Genomic DNA, 23,088 nt, shown 5'->3' with positions numbered 1-23,088 from the left:
TTTGAAACATACATTCTTTTCGTTTTAATGAACAATCACAAAAAAGAAAAAAATTTAAGCAACGATTTCATGCAACAGTTGTATAGCAATATAATGCAACAACCTTCAAAAACTATATTATAACTATTTGTTTGGTCCAAAATTTGAAATATACACTCTTTTCATTCTAATGAACAATTACAAAAAAAAAAAATTGAAAATACAACTTAAAATGTATTTTTTAGCCCAATTAACATAGGCCGTTCATTTTGGTGAGATGCTTGGATCTAGGCCTTAGAAGGATTTTTTCATTTCCATTTTTTTTGGATGGCTTTATATCATTAGATGAATAATGATAAAAAAAGAAAAAATGATTTTGAGTTTATAAAGGCTAATATTTTGAAATTCACCAAATGAATGGTCTAGATTCGTTTTTAGAGGGGACTCATTTTGACCATATCTAAGGTTCAAATTGAACGTTTTTTTTTTTTTTGGATTGATTATTGAGATGAAGAAAGTGTATTTGCAAAATTTTGGGTCACACAAATATCACAAACATGGTTTTCTAGAAGTGTGTTGCATTATGCTATGATTCAACCATTGCAAGAAATCACTGCCCTATATATATATATATATATATATATATATATATATATATATATATATAAGAAAAAGTTGGGGTTAGCCCACTAGCTCATATGAACACATGAGCCCAACGGCCCAAATTGAATTTGGGCCGATTTGACGATCACGGATGTCCAGTAGTACTTGAATTTTTTTTTTTTTCTACAAATTCAAATATCTTAAAATTTTAGGTGTGTTTTTTTCTCATCAAGACGCACTTAATAAAAATATAAAAAAAATTATTCACCAAAAATAAAATAAACAAAATATACCCCGAAGCTTTTTAGGGGTATTTTGGTCAATTTATTTCATGTAAAATATTTTTTTGATATTTTTCAAAGATTCATCTATTTTTTATGAACACACGCTTAAAATTTTCAGTGATTTAGATTTCTAAAAAAATAAAATAAAAATCAAACACTAACAAACATCCGTGATCGTCAGATCGGCCCAAATTCAATCTGGACCGTTTGGCTCATATGTTCATATGAGCTAGTGGGCTATCCCCAGATTTTTTCATATATATATATATATATAAATTAGTTATCTAATTTATTTATCAGATATGAAGTCATAATATCATAAAATATTTGCTAACATATTTCAAGACAATCAAGTTAGAAGGCAAATCAAATTTGGCATTAGTGTATTTCCCAAAAATGTATAAAAGAATCTAATTGTAAGAGAATTTATACAAATGTTTTACTTAACTCAGTTTTATGGAAGCGATAATATCCATTTGGACTCCAATGCATCACAAATCTTTCATCGCTATGATGCTCTGCCAGGAAGATAGTGGCACCATACATTAACTCTAGGTTCGTGGTAGAACACAACAAATATTTTTCTCCGCGAAACCCTCTATTTGGAAAACACCGTTACTAATTCTGCAAGGTTAGTTGCTGCTCCGATTTTTGTTGTTTGACAGGATCCTTTTACGAGTGAAGTTGAAGTGAGTTTCTCTCGATAGAGACTTAACTTCTTCTTTTGTAGGAGTTTTTTGATTGCTTAGATTTGAAAGGCAATTTCCTGAGGATCGGGCTCAAAGCCAAGTGGTGTGGTTTATCACTTATTGAGTTTCATTCCTACCACAGGTAGAAAACCCCGTTTCCACTACAATATCTAAAAGAAAAAAAAAAAAAAAAAAAAAAACAGATTCTTACCTTTTTTTTTTTTTTTTTGAGAAACATTAAAATCTGTATTTTAAGGGAAAATATCTTTGTACCTTTTATTTTTTGTTTTCATATCTCAATAAACTCAAACATTCAAAATATATCTCTTAACCCCCTGACTAACTTTACTTACTTTTAACTATTTTTTTAACCATAACAAATATAAAAAAGACATACTCATTTTAAACCTTTCTTTTCTTTACGTTATATATTCTCTCAAATTTTCTCTCTCCCTTTGTCTCTCTAATACAGGAGAGAGAGAGATTGAGAGATATGGGAGAGAGAGAGTGGAAAAATAGGTAGAGAGAGATTAAAGAAAAATCACATGATGAGAGAAAAATGATGACGTTTAAAAAGGGTATGTTTTTTTTATATTTGTTTGGAGGCAAAAAACAAATTTAAAAATGATAAAGCTAGCTTAAGGGGTTAAAAGATATAAAACTTAAAATTTTTATGAATCAAGATAAGTTTTAAAATATTAGGTCTATTGACGTATAAAACTTAAAGATGAAAAGTATGGAGATATTTTCCTTTATTCTAATATCAATCACAGAGCCATTACATCAAAGACATATTATGACCTCAACACCAAACTCAAAGCTCCCAAGGTTTCACCCAAAAAAACAGCAAACTAATGCTTCTTAAAACCTCAGAGAGCTCAAATTCCAAGGATTGGCAGCAACACTGGGAAGAGATTTGAAAATTAAGTTTTGTATTTACTTCAGCACAATCAACTGAAATTTCTCAATGATAGTTACTGCCAAGCAGATAAGAACACTATTTCAATCACAATTTGACGAATATTTGATTTTACATCAAGTTTATCCAGTGTTGGCCTGCATTTCAAGGCCATTCAAACTTCCACCCACTTAGACAACGCAGTTAACAAAGACACCCAAAACTCCACGTCTACCTTTTTCGAACGAATATCAACCTTCTTTTAAGATTGTCAAGCTGACGCACATTAGGGTCCCGTTCTGGTAAACTTTTTCACATGGGTAACTTTTTATCTTTGTTGACGTTAAGTTTTCCTTTTAGGAGGTCATACATTTAACGTAATAAAAAGGAAAAATTACAAAAAAAAAAAAAAAAACCTCCCAATAGTTGTGCAACTTACCCCATCCAAAATTTTTCTCTCACTTTTTTCTCCATAATAAACTTTTTATGCAAAAACCCCCCAAAGTAAAAAGTTCATTTTTTTAGACGGAAATGTCATTCCCATACAACAAAAATCAATTTCACAAGATTTGACGTCGCACCAGTTCTACTGCTAGAGCGCCTTTTGCCACTGCCGGAGAGCTACCGTCGGAGCGCCTTTTGCTACTACCGGAGCGCTGTGTCAAGTTCTACCGCTGGAGGGCCTTTTGCAAGTGCCACAAGAGCGCCCTTTGCAACTGCTGGAGCGCTATTGCCAGAGAGCTACCGCCGGACCGCCCTTTGCTACTACCGGAGCGTTGTGTCAAGTTCTACTACCGGAGCGCCATAACGCCCTTTGCAAGTGCCACAAGTTCTACTACTGGAGCGCCCTTTGCTACTACTAGAGCGCCCCTTGCAACTACCGGAGCGCCCTTTGCTACTACCGGAGCGCTGTGCCTCACAAGTTCTACTACCAGAGAGAGGCGTGTGCAATAGTGTTAAGGGTAATTTAGTCTTTCCCTTTGCTACTACCGGAGCGTTGTGCCTCACAAGTTCTACTACCAGAGAGAGAGGCGTGTGCAATAGTATTAAGGGTAATTTAGTCTTTTAGCGCTCCTTGCAACTGAAGGAGCACGCTTTGCAACTACCAGAGCGTTGTGCCTCACAAGTTCTACTACCATAGAGAGAGGCCTACCGGAGCACTGTGCCTCACAAGTTCTACTACCAAAGAGAGAGGCGCGTGCAATAGTGTTAAGGATAGTTTAGTCTTTTTTTTATTTTTTTAAGTTGGGGGGTTATTTGTATAGAAAACTTGTTGTAGGGAAAAAACACTAAGAGAAAAAGTTTGGTTGGGGGATAAGTTACATAAATAGTGTTGTCATGGGGTTTTTTATAATTTTCCCTAATAAAAATTCAAAATTAGCCATAATTGTAATCATACACAGCAAAAAAATTTACACCGACAAATATTATTGAAGATATGAAGACTTATGACCTCATTGAAAGTAGCCTTTAATAGAGGGTAACTTTTAATAGAGTAGAATGACTTATCAAAATTCGTGTAACGGAACCTAATTAATTAGAAAAAAAAACTATGATGATGGCAATGATGATGAAGCACCATTAAAGATCTTTCGAGACAAATGTAGCAAAGAAACTCCTCGCTTTCCACAACTAATAACAAATTTGGAACAAATGTAGCAAAGAAACTCCTCCCTCTCCACAACTAATAACAAATTTGGATCATTTATGATGTTAAAACTCCATATTGGCACCTGAACCGATCACCTAGACAAAACCAACACCCAAAAAGTTGATTGCGACCCGTCAGTATTGCGTAGAAAACAGCATTACTGTGTGATTCATTAAATTAGAAGGGCATGGTGGGTATGGTGGGGCACGTGCACACAGCAAGAGTGAGAGAGAGAAAGGCTAGAGTTTGTTAAGGTTGGTGAGCAATAAAAGAGAAGATGCTTCAGCAACAATCCATGTGTGTGTTTGTGCGAGAGACGGTGTGTAAGAGACTTACTTTAGAAAGGTGAACAACAAGGGTTCTTGCATTAGAAACAGCAGTGTGTCTCTGTAAGAGAGAGAGAGAGAGAGAGAGAGATGCGCAGCCTGTTTCTGAATGTATGAATTTTCTCAAGTACAGGCCAAAATTCATAGTTCCTTTGATGGTTGTTACTGACAAATCGGCTGCCACAAAATGGCAGGAGCCCCAATAATACAGTAAATGTCAAAAATTCTCATAGCTTTAGAACAAGAAGAAAACAACACCTGCAGTTCATGGTCTAAACTCAATAAAACAATAGAAAAGATTTTAGGAGCACTCTCTATCCCTAATTCATCCTTCGGATGAGCTCGTTGATATAATCTTCACGATTTCCAGCATCCCCACCTTCCACATAATGGTTTCTTTTCTTCTTAAGACCCCCCAGGGGAGCACTGAGTTGGAAAGGCCAGAGGAAGTTGTTGGCCTCCTTGAAATGAGGGCCAACATTCATGATCTCGTGAATGAGATCTTCAACGCATATGATACCGTATTTCCCCAAGGCCTGCGACAATCTTAGATGGATAAGGAGCACCAAAAATAACCATATTCTTTATTTTTCTTTCAAAAGCAAAGATTTACAATAAAAAAATTGGGTACAAATCTGCAAATTATCCAAAAATCACAATCTTGAGATGATATTATCCGCTACAAATTTATTTAAAGTTGGTTTCCTCCTTTTTTTTCAATAGAAACATGGATTGCAAAAATAAATAAGGTAAAAGGAGGAAAAACTTAGGGTCTTAGAGATCATTTGTTTGATGATTTGGTAAAACGAGGAAAAACCCGGTCTTAAGGATATCATTTGTTTAAAGATTTGTATGCAGTGATACTTGTAAAATGCTGTAAATCTTACTGCTTATAGATCGTTATGCTATAAGCAACATTAGGCATATGCTTTCAACTATTTGTAGCTGAGGTAAATTATTCCTCAGCTCAAACAGAACTAGAGAGGCTTGAGCAGATGAAGGGTTCACATCGAGCATCCCTTGTTGACAACAAAGGGTTGATGTTCTTCATAGCATACATAACAGTACATTATCAATGTCATGACACAATTTCGTCTTCATTAAATCCCCCGATTATTAATACATGATTTTGGAAAAGAAGCTAGCTACTATCAATTCACATGAACGTACCTCTTCAATGATGGAATTGTCAGTCAAAGCAGTTCTCGATTTCTCAATTTTCCATAGCCCCTCTTGTAAATCAATTCCCGAACGCTCTTTAAATTAGGATACCTACACCACACACGAGTTTATATAAAAAGCAATAGGATTGTGAAACCCTATTTATCATAGATTTTATTAGACATTAAGTTCCCTCAATTACTTCATTTAAACACGTAAACCATAGGGGTAGCACAAGAGATTCAAGGTTGCTTAAATGATTCGTGAAGAAATGAAACAAACCCATATGTCACGTAGGGCTCAACCCTATGAAGCATGTTCATAGTAGCTTTGTTCACTTTGAGGAAGACCCCATTAAATATCTGCAGCGATATGAAGTAAGGACATAAGCGAAGCAAATGAAGTAAATAAAATGTACAACGAAAAAAAGCTTACCTGTCTCAAACGCAAGAGCTGCAAGATCTTCCTGGTCTTCGGGTGCATGGCATTGATACTGGAGGTCAAGTACAAAAATCAGATACCAGAGAGAAAATGAAACAACACAATAACTAACCGTCCCCTTTGCAACATAGGATGCAGTTGGCAGGACAACTATGTAATATGTATGTATGCATGTATATGTCAATCCCATGTTATCTAATAATGCATGAAATACATGTACATTTGTCAATTTTTTGTTAAGTTATGCATGTTTGTTTGTTTTCTAATATAGAAATGCAGAGTGCATCAGTTTGTGTGCATGAAATTTTAGGTTTGTCCAAGCATGGATGACGAGTATCCGTCTTACAATGAGTGTGTTCAGTGAAAATGTGACGTTAATTTGCTGAATTGGCCTTATATAAGAGTGATGTATCTGAAGGCAGACTGAATTTCACTTGAGCGACACTTTCTATACCTTATTGGTTCTCTCCAATTCATCGACAATTTCCATAGCAACCGAAGCATTTTAAGATCTTCCGAAGACATTTGGCAGACAAAAAGATATTTCAAAACAAAAAGAGGAATAAAAAGGGTCCCATTTAGTAGCAAAACCTCTACTGTTTAGCATGCCAAAATATAAAGAACATATTCTATTTCCTAATCGAAATTCACAGGATGACATGAATTTAGGTTTCCCATTGCAAATATTCCGTTCAACTATTTCTTTCAATGATACAAGGGGCTATTTTTCATCAATAAATGCAGCATTCTATATTTGCACATTTTCCTTTGGAATCATCCACTTCTAGATGAGGGATGATGTCAGACTATTCATTCCTTTTTTTGTGTAATTTAATGATGATGATGATGTCATCATTCAGTTATCACATATTTATCAACTACACATTATTAAGGTTAATTTAAATTGACATGCCAACTCTAATTCCTCGATAAATGGAAGTTATCCCAGGTGCCTTTTGTGACAAGTCGAAATTGGAACAAGAAAGAACTCCAATTCCTTCCCCATTACTACCATATCACAATTTGCAACATAACCAAACAGTAGTCAGAAGCCACGTACAAACTTATAATATAAACAAAAACTTAAATTGGACCTTTTTACACGCCTAATGCTAAACAGAAAAGGAAATCACAGAAAACATACCCACGAATGCGAATGATAAAAAGCAATTTCGCCTCAGGGTTGACATAAAATCCACCTTTCAACTTGGCCTCCCGTTTTAGCTTAATCAGTTCTAGCTCCTAGAAAACATGGAGGCATAAATTCTATCACTTCAATAAGAAATGGAAAATTTGTAGCTGAAGTTTACAAAAGACTAGCAAAAATTAATTAAGTAGAAAATAATTCTATAATAATGTATCAACATTACAGAAGGAAAAGAGAAAAAACACATGCAATTATTTGCCTGTTGTTTGTATTCCTTCATGTATTGTTCAGCTCTTTTGAATATCAACTTCCTGTTTTCTGCATTCTTCTTCTTCTTGGCTTCAAGGGCGGTCTTCTTTGCCAAAGCCCAAGACTCAGATCTCTTCCTCTTCTTAAGTACAGATTCTGGAACCACAGGACCACCCTTGACTTCTTCCCCCATTCCTCTCCTATCATGGAAGCGAGACCAAAAATATCAAGCCTGGGTTGCAAAATACCTAATGCCAAAAATCCTAAGACAAAGGTAGAAGACACTCGGTTTCTCCATCATCCAGTCCTATTCACCCAACCAATTGCCAAAACCCAGTTTATGGGGTCCCAATTTCCATTTTGCAAAGTAACAAAGGAGATTTGAAAACAATAGCATGCTTACCACACTGCATCCATCAGAACTCACATTAACCTCTTGACACTAGAATGTCATATTTATTCGAAAAGGCAGACCATGATATTAAGAGTTGTGGCAATTGAAGTCTAAATAACAAAGTACTCTTCAAAGGAAATCATAGCAGAACACTCTCCCATCTAATTTCCATTGTTTTAAAAAATGGCTCACCCAGTGCTTAGGCGGCCACCATTGTTTTAAAAAGCAGACCGCCTAGGTGGTCTGTCCCTGGGCGCCCACCTAAGCGGGCCGTCCCCTGCCCAAGGGCGCAAATGCCGTGGGGTGCAAATTCACCATGTTGAGGGTAGTTTTTGGTCTTTTTTTAAATATAAAAAGGGCAAAATCGTGAGTTTCAGGTTCATTTGCATTAGAACCTATTTTTGGGAGAAAAAAACCCAAAAAAAGTAGTTTTTTGCGATTTCCATAAGATTGAAGGGTTTCTTAAAGTTACAAGAAATTGAACTAAGCATCACTCATTGATATTAGAGTAGCTTTGGATGTTATATAATCTATTAGAGGGTCTTGTTGAAGATTTTGAGTCCTTAGAAACATCTCAGAGGCGGAAGTTTGGAGATCGAGCAATCAAACTTAGTGATTTTTTTTTTATTGCTTGTATTATTTTGAGATGTTTTCTTCGGAATCTAATTGAAGTGGAGATCCGGGTTGGAAATATGGCTACAACCCGAATCCTTTGGATAAAAATTGCATAAGATGCATTTTTTGTGAAAATGATACAAAAGGGGCATAAACCGGTTCAAGAAACATCTTGCCGGTATCAGAGGGGGATGTTGCCACATGTACAGAAACTCCTAATGTTGTTAAAGAGGAGATAAAAATTTCTTTGAGTCTTGTAAAAATGAAAAGAGATGAGAGATAGGCATCCATAGCATAGATGAGCTCTAGGGTTCGGGTCAATTATGATGATGATGACAGTGATGAGGACGGCGAGGGATGTCAAAATAGAACAACAACAATCTATGATTAGAGAGAAGAGAAAGGGAGTTGTAATTACTTTTGGGAGTGAGGGGCCTAAGAGGCCCCAGGTTAGAGGGACTATGGATTGTTTTTTGCCCCAGCCTGACCCTGAGGTTGCAAGAGAGAAAACAAGAAAACAAAGAAACAAACCACCATTGAAAATAGAATCAAGAAGGAAGAGAGAGATAGAGTGGCACAATATATTGCTAGATGGTTTTATGACGCAAGCATTCATTTCAATTCCTTGAAATAAATTTTAAGTTTTAACTATGTGTGGAGTGTGGACAATTAGACTATGGATAATTGGATATGGACTTATGGAGTATGGAGGAGTGTGTGCTAGGTGGACTTGTGTACTATACATTTGATGTGCCCTAAGTCTGTAACTCTTATGTGTTATACAATTATACTTATATTGTTAGACTATAGAAACATTTTCCTTTCTACAGGACCACCACCCAGGTTCTGAGCTCCCGCCGAGGCGCTGGGCAGCCTAGACCCCTGGCCGACTAGGCGCCGCCAAGTGTTTTCTAAAACACTGGAGGCCGCCTAAACGCCCACAAGGCCATAGGCCATCTCGCCTAGGCCTGGCTTAACTTTCCAAGGCGGAAGTTCAAATTAATGATCAAATTAGGTAGGTCTAGGACACACGTCTCTTTAGACTTGATTACTAGGCAATGTTCAATACTTCAATTACTTCAAAATAATGATCAAACATCAAGAGCAAAGTTCAATACTTCAATTACTAGGCTTAGGTTTGGGACTCGGCATCTACCCTTGCCAAGTAACTTCGCTGAGTCCAAGTGGACTTGCTCGAGTCCAGCCAGAGGCCACAAGAGGCTTGTTTTACAATTTTATAAAAATAGTGGACTTTTTGTGAAAAGACCAATAATGAGTCACTCTTAGACATTAATTCTTTTAACATATCTACAATGATCTCCCACAAGATCTCTACAAATGGCAACTTCAATCTCAATCCAATCTCTCTAACCTCTGATTCAAATTCTCTCCATTCATGGTTTTATTTAGAGAGAGAACTAGAGAAGAATCCAACAGTCCAACATGTTATCCTTGCAAGTTCTCAAGAACTCCTAGAACTTCCATGGTAAAAACCATTCAAGCTTCTCTTGGTGTTGGATTCATTTCTTTTTATGACTTCTCGCACATAATGACAAGAAAGTTGTCTGGTTTTCTTTTACACTTTCGTGGATTAGGGTTTCCTAAACTAGGGTTTAGGACCCCTTGGAGGAAGAGAAGAGAACATGTAATCGCAAAAGAGAGATCTTCCTCAGTGTGTGTGTGTGTGTGTGTGTGTGTGTGTGTGAGAGAGAGAGAGAGAGAAAGCGAGAGAGAGCGAGAGAGAATATTTTTTTTTTGGAGGGGGCGGACAGATCTGCCCCACTTCTATTCTACATTTCGCTGTAAAGGCCTAGGCAAGTACTGTACAAACTCTCCCATGTACTGTAAAACCAGGGCGACACCCAAGTTCAACATTACTTGGGCAAGTTACCTGGGTACTATATAGGGACCCAACCCATGATTATGTAAAATATTACTCGCCTAAGCGCCCTGCGCGGCCAAGACTCGCCTAAGCACCCTGCGAGGCCAAGTAACTCAGCCAAGTAGCAGTCGCCTCTGCCGATTTCTTGAACACTGATCAAGGGAGGTTACAAGTGGAGCGTTTTGGTGATTTAAAGTACATTAAAAACGTCAAGGCTTCTAGATCAGACAACAAAGCTTAGTCATGGTTAAATTACACATATACATAAACCTTATATAAAATTACATGTATTATATGTTCTCGGTGAGTTAGTTTATTATATGCACTATATATATGTACTCAGTTTATTATCTGGACTATGTAATTAGTTAACAAGCATTTCGTCTATTATATGCGTATATTTGCATAGTTTTACAAGCACGCGCATACACATTCACACACACACACACACACACACAGAGATATATAAGGGGTTGGGGTGCCTTGAAACCTTGTCGACAGCATCGCACCTACCTAGATGTGCCAGGCAGGCTTCAAGCAAGCACCTGAGATAACAGGCGTGCATCAATTTTAGACATGCTCTATAGAAGACTAATTTTACGTAAATTTGAAAATTAAAAATGAATAACACAACTTGGACCGAAGGGCAATTTTAATTGGCATCCAAGAAGTTGTGCGATATAGTAAGCTTGGTGAACCCCTTAGCCTCATGTAAGAAATAACATCCCCAATAACATCAATTTCACACATAAACTGATTGTAGGAGAAGACTTTTTCAAAGGATGAGGACAATCCCTTAAGAAGTCACCAATGCAGAGCATGAGAAGTAAAGATCAAGGTTAAAAACGTCGTAGGAAACATTGCTACGACAACAGTATGTGTATGCGGCGTGGCGCATCAAATTCCTCATGCCATGAAGGGGAGGATTCAGTATAAGAAAAAAAAAAAGGGGTAAGTCAATGGGGATATTTTGGGCCCCTACCCTTTGGTGAGAATGGAGTCAGAGACTTCATCATAGCGCTCGTTGGTACTACCGCCAAGGCCCCAACTCATTCTCTCATGGCTATAGCAGAAGAGGCCACCAAATACAACAATGCTTTGCTAATATTTCATATCATGACAAGTAGACATAAGAACAACTAATCCACAGTGAGCTCAATCCATATATATGTCCAAAGTTCCATGGATATTTTCAAAGTTCACATGTGCCTATTCAGAAGAACAAGATCAACTATAAACAAGAAGAAGAATCCAGAAGAATGCACTGGTATATGTGTTGTCAGTGTTGATATGTGTCCGACATGGTTATGGCACCCGAACAAAAGAATCATATAATGTACTATGGAAGTTAGAAGTTAGCTACTAGCTGACAACCAGCCTGACAAGGGGCAGCAGGAGGGTGACTACCGCTTATAGGAGGCCTGTAACTTGGAATTGGAGATGGGAGACAACCAATGTACGGGCCGCCATTCAGGCAAGAAGGTGAAGAACACAGTTTTTACTTACACTAAGAAATGTGCTGATTCACTTTTTTATTGTTCTTTACTTTTCTCTATTTATTTTTTTTACATATAGAATGCAGTCATCACACTAGTTTGGCAGATATGGAATCTTCATTTCAGATATCTTGGCACAACGATGTAATGTGTTTATACTTCCATTTAAGATAAAATGTAAGGGGGGTAACAATGGAAGATGCTCTTTTGCTTCTTTTCTTTTTTTTGATGTTTCAAGAGGGTGGACCTTTTAAATACCAAAAAAAAGTGCCAAATTTCAAGTATTATAGTTCAGATTAATATGCCACATAATCAATAGACCTCTTTTAGATTAACCAAATCAAACTTAGAAGAGGAAATAGCTGCCTGGTGCATCTCCAGTAGATTTAAAATGTCCATTTCAAGCTCTCGCTCCTACCTTATCTTTTGGTATGATACATAGACCTTAGAGTCCAAAAAAATTTTTTTTTTTTTTGGAATGAAGACCTTAGAATCAAAATTATCAGACAATAATACATAGAAATTGATGTAGTTGTACAGATACATTCTTTTCTTTATTATTGGCCTGTTCCCATTATAAAAGTCATTGACGTGTCATGGTTTTGCTCATTATGCCAAATAAGAGGTTGCAAAGACTTGAATATTGCCAAGAAATTCACAATTGAGGGTCGAAGTGATCACTTAATTTTTCGGCATGCACCCCTCCATTGCAATGTTTGCATGCTTGTTCATTGTGTTTTCGTAATACTAAGTTTAGATACTTTGAGACTAATACTGGACAGGCTAACAAACCAACGTGCCAGATACTCCAATTCTTATACTACAACATGAAACATCCTTCGAAATTCTCACTGCAAATTTGAAGCATAAAACGCAACATAATATCTTAGTTTCAATTAAGGATTGTGAACATTATAACATCCTAGAAAACCCACATGTACAAGGACTACCAAAAATTAATGGTACAAAATGGAACTGTAGAATGCATCAATGCATGCAATTATCATATCAGAGCTTTTTAACACAATGTGAAACTCAAAGCATAAAACACAACAAAATATCTATGAAGGATTATGAACATTTTAACATCCCAGAACACCCTATATTTACAAGGAATACCCAAGAATCGACCGTATAGAATAAAACTGCAAAAACTTAAAAAACATGTAAATTGCTCCAAACGTACATGAATTCACGTCATAAAGTTTTGAAATCCCTAAAAACAGAATCATCCAGATAGATCAGTCATACAGTCCGGTTAAAATGATCTAATGCACCAAAGGTATCGAAACAAAGATACATGAAATCCAAAACACAAGAAACAAGTCAGACATCAGAGTAAACACCATTTGCACTTAAACATTGTACACATTCAGCAAAAGCCTAATAAAGTACATAACTATGGATTAAAACATAATCATAATTTCATATATTCGAGTCCGAGTATTAGAATATAAGGAATAGAAACCACCATTTTGCAGGAACGATCCAGGATACAGCGTATGAGAACTAGGGTTTCAGAGAGAGAAACTAGGTATTTGATTGAATAACTCACGACATGGTTAATTAGAGTATGAGAATTAGGGTTTTAGAGAGATAAACTAGGGTTTTTGCAGTCTTAGGGCTTAGCAACCTGGTTCTTTGCGACCTCTGGTTCGATTGGACTAAAAAACTCAATTAAAGCGCGGGTCGTCGACCGGAGTACCCGGGCCAAACATACTTCCCCGCGTATTTATATTTCAGTGTTTGCACTCTCTGCTCTTGGTCCAAAAAATAAGAAATTTGAAGATGAATTGAATTGAAAATAAAAAACCTCGATCGGACGGCTATGAACGCTATCTGATCCTATGGGCGCATTCATAAGGACGCGGTTAGCATGCGGTCAGCCGCATATTGTATAAATACGGGCTTCACAACAAATATATTTTTTAAATATAATTTGATCTTACTTTTTAGAGAATATATAATCTTAAACATGGAGATCATGAACATGAAAAAAAAAATTTTGAAAACTAAAAATAATAAGTATATTAAAAAAACATTTGAACGGTTAGTTATAATTCTTTTAGATGGACCACCTATTTGCATCCATCTTTAAGATAGATGTTTTATACTTCTGGACCGCATATTATAGAAATGTGGTCCAACCTGCATGAAACAATTGTTCTTTGTTTTATAAAATGCATATGATTTGAGATAAGAAAAGTTGTTTCATGCGAGTTGGACCGCATTTCTACATATGCGGTCTAAAAGTGTAAAGCATCCATCTTAAATATGGAGGATGCAAGTTGGTGTTCCATCTAAAAACTATAGAAAGTAACCGTCCAAATGTTTTCTTACTAGAAATATTATTTTTAGTTTTTAAATTTTATTTAATTTTTCATATTCATGATCTCCATGTTAGAGATTACATGTCCTTAAATGTCAAGTCTTAAAAACCATCTCAAAAATAGATTTATTAAGAAGCCCGCATTTCTACATATACAGGCTTGGCCGCATAGAAACCGGGTCTTTGGGATAATGATACATTTATGTATGCTAGAAGTTTTATTAAGGGAAGAATTTATATAGAGCATAGGCTCTAAACAATCAAATTAGAACCCACCTCAAAAATTTCACTAAAAGAGGTTGTTTTGATGCTCAAATATCCTCAAATTAATCATCTCGACATCAAAATTTCACTAGAAGAAGGTTGTTTTGAAGCTCAAATATCCTCAAATTGATCATCTCGACATCAAGATACATAAAAATGAGAAAAAAAATGGATTTCAAGTTTTAGAAATAGTACATCTTGCAATGTATTTTTGGACCGTTCATTTTTAAGATTTTCAAGTTTTCATAGATCTGCTTATTTCTGAAGCTTTAAATTTTATAATTAAAAATAAAAATATATTTTAAGGCAATCACAAAAATTTTCAATATTAAAACTATATTTCTTGACACTAATTGAAAGTGCGCTTTATTTTCGTTGTTTAAAGCGTCGACTCTATACAAACGGCACCCTTTATTGAGGCTGGAGGAATTAGCGGTATCGACACCTTCCTATTTACCACTCGTATATTGTGCTCCCGCAGCCTGTACACTTGATCCCTCAGGTTAAAGAAGCACTATTTCGTTTCCTAGCCAAATTACAAAGTAGGCCTATTTGAAAATCTTTCATCATAAATTTGATTTTAAGAAACAATTAATTCATAAAATTGGATTGGTGCTAACTGAAATTGGCCGAATTTGTTTGAAAAATTACCACCGCTGCTACTATCATTGCCTAACACCACTACCAATATATGTATTACCATCATGACCGCTTGGGCACCATCACTACTGCCTCCATCACCATCACCAATACCACCATCTGCACCACCACCGCCACTCCACCACTGCCTCTCTACCGCCGCCTCTACAACCTCCACCTGCCGCTGCTGCCACCATCACCATCTCTTTGCTGGCTCTACCACTACCATTGCATTGTTAAAGCGGGCAATGAGTCAACCCTGGCGTGGCCGTGCCAAATACAATCAAAGAAAAAAAAAACACAAATGAAAGAGAAGAAGGGTTAGGCCGGGATGGCCTGACTATGTCATGGCCCTATCCCAAACTCGGACATGTACCACTTTGTGGCCGATGATCTAGCTTTTTTTATGGCCGGGTCTAGCAACCTGCGCCAGCTTCTTGCCCCATTCCAACCCCATGCTTCGCCACCACCACCAGACTATATCACCACCATCATTACCACCACAACTATTACACCACCTAATAACAACCTCTTATTCTAACTATAACAATCTAACACCCATAGAGAGCTAAGATGATTTACCAATTCATCGTTTAGCCGATTGCAAATTATAGAAAAAGAACACTATTTGTCCATACTTTTGTAATCAAGTGGTTAAGAGCAGTGATCGCAAAATCGAACCAAAACGATTAACTGGACATGGGCCTGGAAACGGTTTAACCAACCTAATCGGTAAACCGGTCGATTCAACCACTTTAACCTAATAAGTGTTGAAAAAAATACAAAAAAAATCTACTAAAATATGAAAAACATATAAAGAATGATTAAAATAGAACATTCAAATGAAGTTGAAAGTTAATGAAACAAATAAATTTTAGCCCATTTTATATTTGCCAAGGGCAATTAAAATTTTCTAAAAACGACGGAAAAATATAAAAGTGAGTATTAATGATCAAAACAAATTTTAATCTTTACCATGATGTAAATAATATTTAAAAATGCATTACAGATCAAATTTTTTATTTTTGAGAATTTATATATATTTTTTTTAAAAAATACTGGTTGATCACTCTAACCGGAACTGGCCACTGGCCGGTTCCGATATAACCAGGCAGTTAGAAGTTGGATCGGGCGATTTTGCGAACAATGGTTAAGAGTTTCTTTCCCGTTTGAAATTTTAGGATTCATTTCATAATCACGAGATGATTATTTTTAAAAGTTGAAGTTTGTTTTTTTAGTTCGTAAAAAAGCAATTAAAACTAACCTCCAACTGAAATTTGAAATATTGGGGTCCATCTAATAATCACTAAATGCATTTTTAAGAGCATGTATACTATGCTTCAGAAGGAGCACACCATATATTTTATACCTCAGCCGAAAGACATACTTTGGATTTTTTAAAAAAAAAAAAAATTTTAACTGCCATTTAAGTATATAACTATATGATTAGTTTCCAAGAAAAAAATTTGGATTTTGAGTTCTTGAACATCATGTTCTTTCTCTTGTAAAGTTGAACAAGTTCTTGTGCAATCTTGGGATGCCACTTTTTTTTTAGGCATGTAGAAAGTGGTTTTTTTTACTTTTAAGTTTAGTCACTGGCTCTAGAGATCACTTCTCTAAATTTTGGGATCTAAAAAGTATTCCTAGTATAAGTTTTGCCTGATGGAGTAGTTGGATAGTATACTCCGCCAGAAGCAGAAATCTTTTGGCTATTTTTAAAGGATATGATTTATACAGGGTCCACTTAAATAATCAAAGTGGGCGCACCTTGTAACCTCGCATGCAAGATGCAGTAATTCGGCGCCCGAAACTCTTAGGAAAACCTGAAAATGTATACCCCATAATTATGAAAACCCCAAAAATGGATGGTGTAAAAATAAAATATGTTACTGGATACATTGTTTTTAATACTTGATTTTTTTTCTCTACATAATCAATTAGAGTTTCTCAACATCAAATGAACTTTTGTCGATGGGTTTTTGAAATGCACGTCATTTAAATTATATAATTTAAGGTTGACACTTTATATAAAAAATTTTTATTTTTAAAAAGTGAATTTGGATTTTAAATTATACTTGATCAAAAAAAAATTGGGTAGTCTCTATTGAATTTTAAGACTTCTTTTGTCCAATATAAAGCGCATTGCAGTTTTTTTTTTTTGACTTTAAAGTTGGTGTCTGAGTTGAAGAGATTACATCCCAAACTTTGACATCATGAATTTCAATAGAACTTTCAACTTGTTTAAAATTCCCTTATATTATGCATAGTTAAAAAATAGTCATCAATATTTCATATTTTATACTCATATCGTAGCTTTTAAGAGCATGTATTATACTTTAATTTAAAATTTCCTATACATTGTTTAAAGGAAAAAGTTTATATAAGCATGCAACCTCATAATATAGAACTACGGATGCACCTCAAAATTCCGAAAGGTAGTTTTAATGTTGAAAAACCCTTTGATTGATCATCTCGACATTGAGATGTATGACCATGAAAAATAAAAAGATTTTAAGTCTCAGAAATAGTGCAATTTACATCATTTTATTTACACCGTCCATTTTCAAGATTTTCATATGTTTATAGATCTACTTGATTTTAGCCATTTTTAAAATTTAAAATTTTATAATTAGATATAAAAATAGATTTTGAAATAACCCTGAGAACATTTTACATCAAAATTATATACCATGATAAAATTTGAAGGTGCACTTTACCTCTACAACTATTGATGCATTCGTATGCCAACTGCACCCTTCTTTTAAACCTAATTTTTTAGTGTTCATACTTCTCACCATAATATCTATGTACAAAATATTAAAATAAATAATTTTCAATAAAGAAAATAACCAAAATAGTTCCAAAATTGGTATGGATATTCTGATAGTTGTATTTTTTATATAATTATTTCTTATAATGTTTTACATATGCTTGATGATGAGAAAGTATAAACAAAAAAATAATAAGATTTATAAAAAAAGGGTGAGGTTTGTATAAGGTGCTCACCTTATACTATGCAAGTAAGGCACACCTCCAAATTTTGCCAGAAAAATATAGTTTTGGTGTCAAAAATGTTATGATGGTTTAAAAGTATATGTTCTACCCTATTTATGAAATTTAAAATTTCAAATACGGTGTAGACCAAGCATGTTTATAAACACTTGAAAATCTTAAAAATAGATGGTCCGCATAATTGGTTAAAAGATCTACTATTTTTACGATTTGAAATCCATTTTTTCTCCGATCTATAATTTTGAGGTCGAGATGATCGATTTGAGGATTTTTGGGTAGCACAACAACCTCTCTTGGTGAATTTTGAGGCGCTCCTTAATTTGATTGTTTAGAGCCTCACCCTTATATAAACATCTTCCTAAACTAAAACATAAAGTGGGTGGTTTTGTGGATAAAGTTGCAACCTTAAATAATCAAATTAAGATGGACCTCCAAATTTTATCATAAGATGTAAGTTTGGTGTTAAAAATTCTTAGGACGGCCCAAAAATCCATTTTCATAACTAATTATAAAATTTCAACTCCGGCTAAGATCAAACAGATCTATAAACACATGAAAATCTTGAAAATGGATTTGTCTATATAATTTGTCGCAATATGCCTTATTTTTAGGATTGAATTTTTTTAATATATTTATATATCTCGATATTGAGATTATCAATTGGATGGTTTTTCAACATCAAACAACTTTATTTTATAGATTTTTGAGGTGCACCTTAATTCTACATTTTAAGGTTGCAACCTAATACATTTTTTTCAAATATAAATCATCATCATCATCATTTTATCCTTTTCCCAATTAATTGGGGTCGGCTACATAAATCCTGGTTCTACATTCTCCTCTATTAAAGGGCATATCCTTAGTGAGGTCATAAGTCCCCATATCTTTTCGGACTACTTCCAACCATGTCTTTTTTGGTCTACCCCTTGGCCTTTTCAGTCATTTCACTTGAACTAATTTGGACATCCTAACAGGTGATGTACTTGGTCGATTTCACACACATGGCCAACCCATCAAAGTATACTCTCTCTCATTTTATCGCCTATTTGTGTCACACCTAAATTCTCTCGAATAGATTCATTGTGAATTATATGCCTTCTTGTCTTGTCACTCATTCATCTCAACATCATCATCTCCGCTACACTCATTCTATAGGTATATTATTTTTTGTCTACCCAACATTCTGCCCCATTGAGCAAAGTTGGTCTTACTATTGTCATATAGAACGTGTCATTCAGCCTCATTGGTATGTGGCGATCACATAAAATTCCAGATGCACATCTTCACTTCGCCCATCCAACTCTAATTCTGTGTGCAACATCTTCCTCAATCTCTCTATTTTCTTGAATTATCGATCAAAGATATCAAAAGTGTGGTATTTTTTATACTTCCTGACCATCAATCTTAACTACTTCCTTGTCTATACTCCTATTATTACTAAATTTACACTTAATATACCATGTCTTAGTCCAACTAATTTTAAAACCTTTAAATTCCAGAGCATCCCGCCAAAGTTCTAACTTTGTGTTGACGCCATTTCGGGTCTCATCAACCAAAACTATATCATCTGCGAACAACATGCACTACGATACCTCATCATGTAGGTGATTAGTTAAGTAGTACATAACTAAGACAAAGAAGCAAGGGCTCAATGCTAACTCTTGATATAGACATATTGTCACTGCAAACTCACATGTCTCTCTACTAATTGTCCGTACACTAGTTACCGCTCCATCGTACATACCTCTCATCAAGTTGATGTAGTCTCTATAAACGTCTTTCTTTTTTAACACCCGTCAAATCAAACATCGATGTACTCTATCATAAGCTTTCTCTAAATCAATAAAGACCATTTGGAGGTCTTTTTCCTTCGCCCTTAACTTCTCAATCAATTGCCTAAGTAGGAAAATAGCCTCAGTTGTTGACCTTCCTGGCCTAAAACCAAATTGGTTTTCAGATATACTCGTTTCATGCTTTAGCCTTTGCTCAATCACTCTTTCCTAGAGCTTCATTGTATAGCTCATAAGCTTGATCCTTCGATAGTTTGCACAATTATGTATGTCTGATTTGTTTTTACAAATATGTACCACAATACTTTTCCCCATTCATCTAGCATTTGTATTGTTCTCAACACCTTGTTAAATAGCTTTGTCAGTGAGTCAATGTCAATTTCCCCAATACACTTCCAAACCTCTATCGAGATACCATTTGGCCCTGAAGTTTTTCCTATCTTCATCCTTTTCAAAGCTTCTTTCACTTCCGAAATCCTAATCCTAATCTTACGAATGTATCTATGACCTCCATTATCACTTGTACCAACAGTCCATTTAACCACTATGTTCCCATTTTGTTCATCATTTAATAATTTTTAAAAATAGACTCTTCATCTTTCGTTGACCTCACCATCCTTTAGCAAGACCCTTTTGATCTTCACTCTTAATGTATTTAATATGATTTAGATCCCTACATTCTCTCTCTCTTATTTTAGCTAATTTGAAGATATATTTTTCACCTTCTCTTGTTCTCAGTTTATTGTATAGATTATCATATGCATTAAGTTTAGATTTACTTACTATTTGTTTAGCACTTTTCTTAGCATTCTTATATTCTTCTAAATTGTGATCGTTTTATTACACTGTTAAGTTTTATAACATGATCGTTTTTCGCTAATGGCCTTAAGAACTTCTTCATTCCACCACCATGTTTATTTATTGAAGTTTATTTTCCCTCTAGATTATCCTAAAACTTATTTTTCCACTTTCTTGATACATTCAAGCATCTCATTCCATATTATATTGGCATCATGCTCAAAGGTCTATTTTCCTTCTTAAATTCTACCACCTAGTTATTGGTTGCCCATTAAATTCTCCTGGGCATGATCATCGATCTACCTTCTTAACTAAGAAAATGTATATCTGGCTTTATGTGTTCCACTTTTGTAGGTTATTAAATGTTCGTCTCGTTTTTTTAAAGCGAGTATTTGTTATTGTTAGGTTGTAGGCCATAGCAAAATCTAATATAAATATTAATGACATATCCAAATTTCAAAAACAATAATATTTGGAAAATTATCACAAATATATATCAATTTTCGTTTATTTAGAAAAAACATTTAATTGTCATAAACCTCGCCCACACCTTTTTTTGGCTTTTTTTACCAAAATAAGCTTCATTGTAGTCGTATTACCTAAAACCTATACCTAAAAACTAAAATGTTATGCCACATGTTAAGTACCATAAAAACTAACCCATGTTATACGACATTTTAAATACCGTAAAAACTAGCCCATGTAATACTACATTTTAAGTACTGTAAAAAGTAAGTTTATATTTGTCTCTTTTATCTTGTTTATATTTATCTTTTTCCTCTCTCTATTTCTTTTTATTATGTTTATCTCTTTTTTTTCTCTCTAATTCTTTTTAATATTTATCTCTGCTTTCTATCTCTAATTCTTTTTAAATATTTATTTCTGCTTTCTATCTCTAATTCTTTTTTATCTCTTCTTTTTCTCTCTAACTCTCTTTCTCTCTTCAAGGAGATTTGTATAACAACTTGTGCCTACTTTACCATTGTTGGTGGTCTTTCTTTCAACCATCCCTATAAAACTCCCTTCAACCCCATCCCTATGAAATTAGATGAAGTCGGATTTGTATCGTGTTGGAATCATGTTTGTTGAGTTGATGAGGTAAGTAGAAAAAGAAAGAGAGCTAGTGAGTATGAAAATTAAACGGATGAGTTCATGAAGTAAGTAGAAAGAGAAAGAGAGCTAGTGACTATGAAAATTAGACGGATGAGTTGATGAAGTAAGTAGAAAGAGAAAGAGAGCTAGTGACTATGAAAATTAGATGTAGTTAGATTTGTACTGTATTGGAATCGTGTTTGTTGAGTTGTTGAAGTAAGTAGAAAGAAAAAGAGAGTTAGTGAGAGAAAAGATTTAGACTGAGAAATAAGAGATTAAAAAAATTAGAGAGAGTAAAAAGAGATAAATATTAAAAGGAATTAGAGAGAAAAAGAAGATATAAATATAAAAAAAATTAGAGTGACGAAAGAGATAAATATGAATAAGAGAAAAGAGTTTATGACATTTTGAGTGTCGTATAACGTGTGTTAGTTTTTACTGTACTTAAAATGCAGTATAACGTGAGTTAGTTTTTACGTATAAAATGAGTTAGTTTTTATAATACTAAAAGTACCGTATAACATGGATTTAGTTTTTAAAGTACAGTAATTGGTTTTACGGTAATACGACTACCATGAAAGGTTTTTTCGAAGGGTGTGGGCGAAGTTTATGAAAGAAAGATGTTTTCTAAATAAAAAAAAAGTAAGGGCTAGTTTGGATGTACCCAAAATTGCAATATTTTTGGATTGCAATCCAAAAATCTTGTGAAATAGATTTCATCCGTTTGGACAACCACCTAAAATTGCAATATTTTTAGATTGCAATAAAAAATCCTTCAGCTTCAAGGCAAAATTTTAAAAAAATTCAAGTTAGACTTGAATTTTTTCAGATGGGCTATCTCTCGCCGGTTCATGAACAAAGAAACTCCCAAAAACCCAAACCCTATCTCTCTACTTTCTCTCTCTAAACTTGGGTCACTAAAAACCAATCACCCCAAATCCCATCTCTGTAAAAACCATTTGTCATTTACTACAAGCTTCAACACCGAAAGAGCCAAAAACCCCAAATCACATCTTTATAAAAAAAACATCCATCTTGCTCCAAGCATCAATAGCGAAAGAACCGAAAACTCACAAAATCCTATCTCTATAAAAAAACCATCCATCTTGGTTGTAAAAAACCCCAAATCCCATCTCTACAAAAAAACCATCAATCTCTATAAAAAAAACCCTATATCCTTGAACCGGCGTACCTTTTCTTTTTATTCTAAGCCTGACCTCAATTGCAGAAATAGAAAAAAATGGATGAGGAAGAAAAGTTGTAGAAATGGAAGAAAATGGCTGAAAAAGAAGAATTGTATGGTCCGAAATGGAAGAAAATGGATTAAGAAGAAGAGTTGCATAAACTAG

General features: G+C 34.8%; 1 protein-coding gene across 6 annotated transcripts; it reads right to left on the bottom strand.

Moving 5' to 3' along the window:
- Positions 1-4,532: 4,532 nt before the first annotated feature.
- On the bottom strand, positions 4,533-13,522 carry LOC18443993 (large ribosomal subunit protein uL30x). 6 transcript variants are annotated; one of them, XM_088860783.1, is made up of 8 exons: positions 13,287-13,522; positions 11,302-11,420; positions 7,439-7,628; positions 7,177-7,274; positions 6,027-6,084; positions 5,874-5,953; positions 5,601-5,702; positions 4,533-4,966 (listed from the first exon to the last, which is right to left on the bottom strand). In XM_088860783.1, the coding sequence occupies exon 8, from the start codon at positions 4,913-4,915 to the stop codon at positions 4,751-4,753; it is 165 nt and encodes a 54-aa protein (XP_088716909.1). In that variant the 5' UTR covers positions 4,916-4,966; positions 5,601-5,702; positions 5,874-5,953; positions 6,027-6,084; positions 7,177-7,274; positions 7,439-7,628; positions 11,302-11,420; positions 13,287-13,522; the 3' UTR covers positions 4,533-4,750. The 6 variants fall into 5 exon arrangements, with proteins under 6 accessions (XP_088716909.1, XP_011626987.2, XP_088716911.1 ...); XM_088860785.1 differs by lacking the exon at positions 11,302-11,420 and having other exon boundaries at positions 13,002-13,522; XM_011628686.3 differs by lacking the exon at positions 11,302-11,420.
- Between the last annotated feature and the right edge of the window lie 9,566 nt (positions 13,523-23,088).

The sequence above is a fragment of the Amborella trichopoda genome, chromosome 3 (assembly GCF_054954075.1).
Source record: "Amborella trichopoda isolate Santa Cruz 75 chromosome 3, AtrichopodaSantaCruz75HAP2 v2.0, whole genome shotgun sequence".
In the NCBI taxonomy this organism is placed as follows: domain Eukaryota; kingdom Viridiplantae; phylum Streptophyta; class Magnoliopsida; order Amborellales; family Amborellaceae; genus Amborella; species Amborella trichopoda.
The sequence above is the reverse complement of the archived record's forward strand: the minus strand, read 5'-3'. Positions and strand labels throughout refer to the sequence as shown.

What these genes read in the sequence shown, in the direction of transcription:
- LOC18443993 (XM_011628685.3), bottom strand. An exon ending in GACTCCATTCTCACCAAAGG is followed by an intron (nt 7,629 to 11,301) that starts GTAGGGGCCCAA and finishes CTTCCATGATAG; the next exon opens with GAGAGGAATGGGGGAAGAAG. An exon ending in TGAAGGAATACAAACAACAG is followed by an intron (nt 7,275 to 7,438) that starts GCAAATAATTGC and finishes CATGTTTTCTAG; the next exon opens with GAGCTAGAACTGATTAAGCT.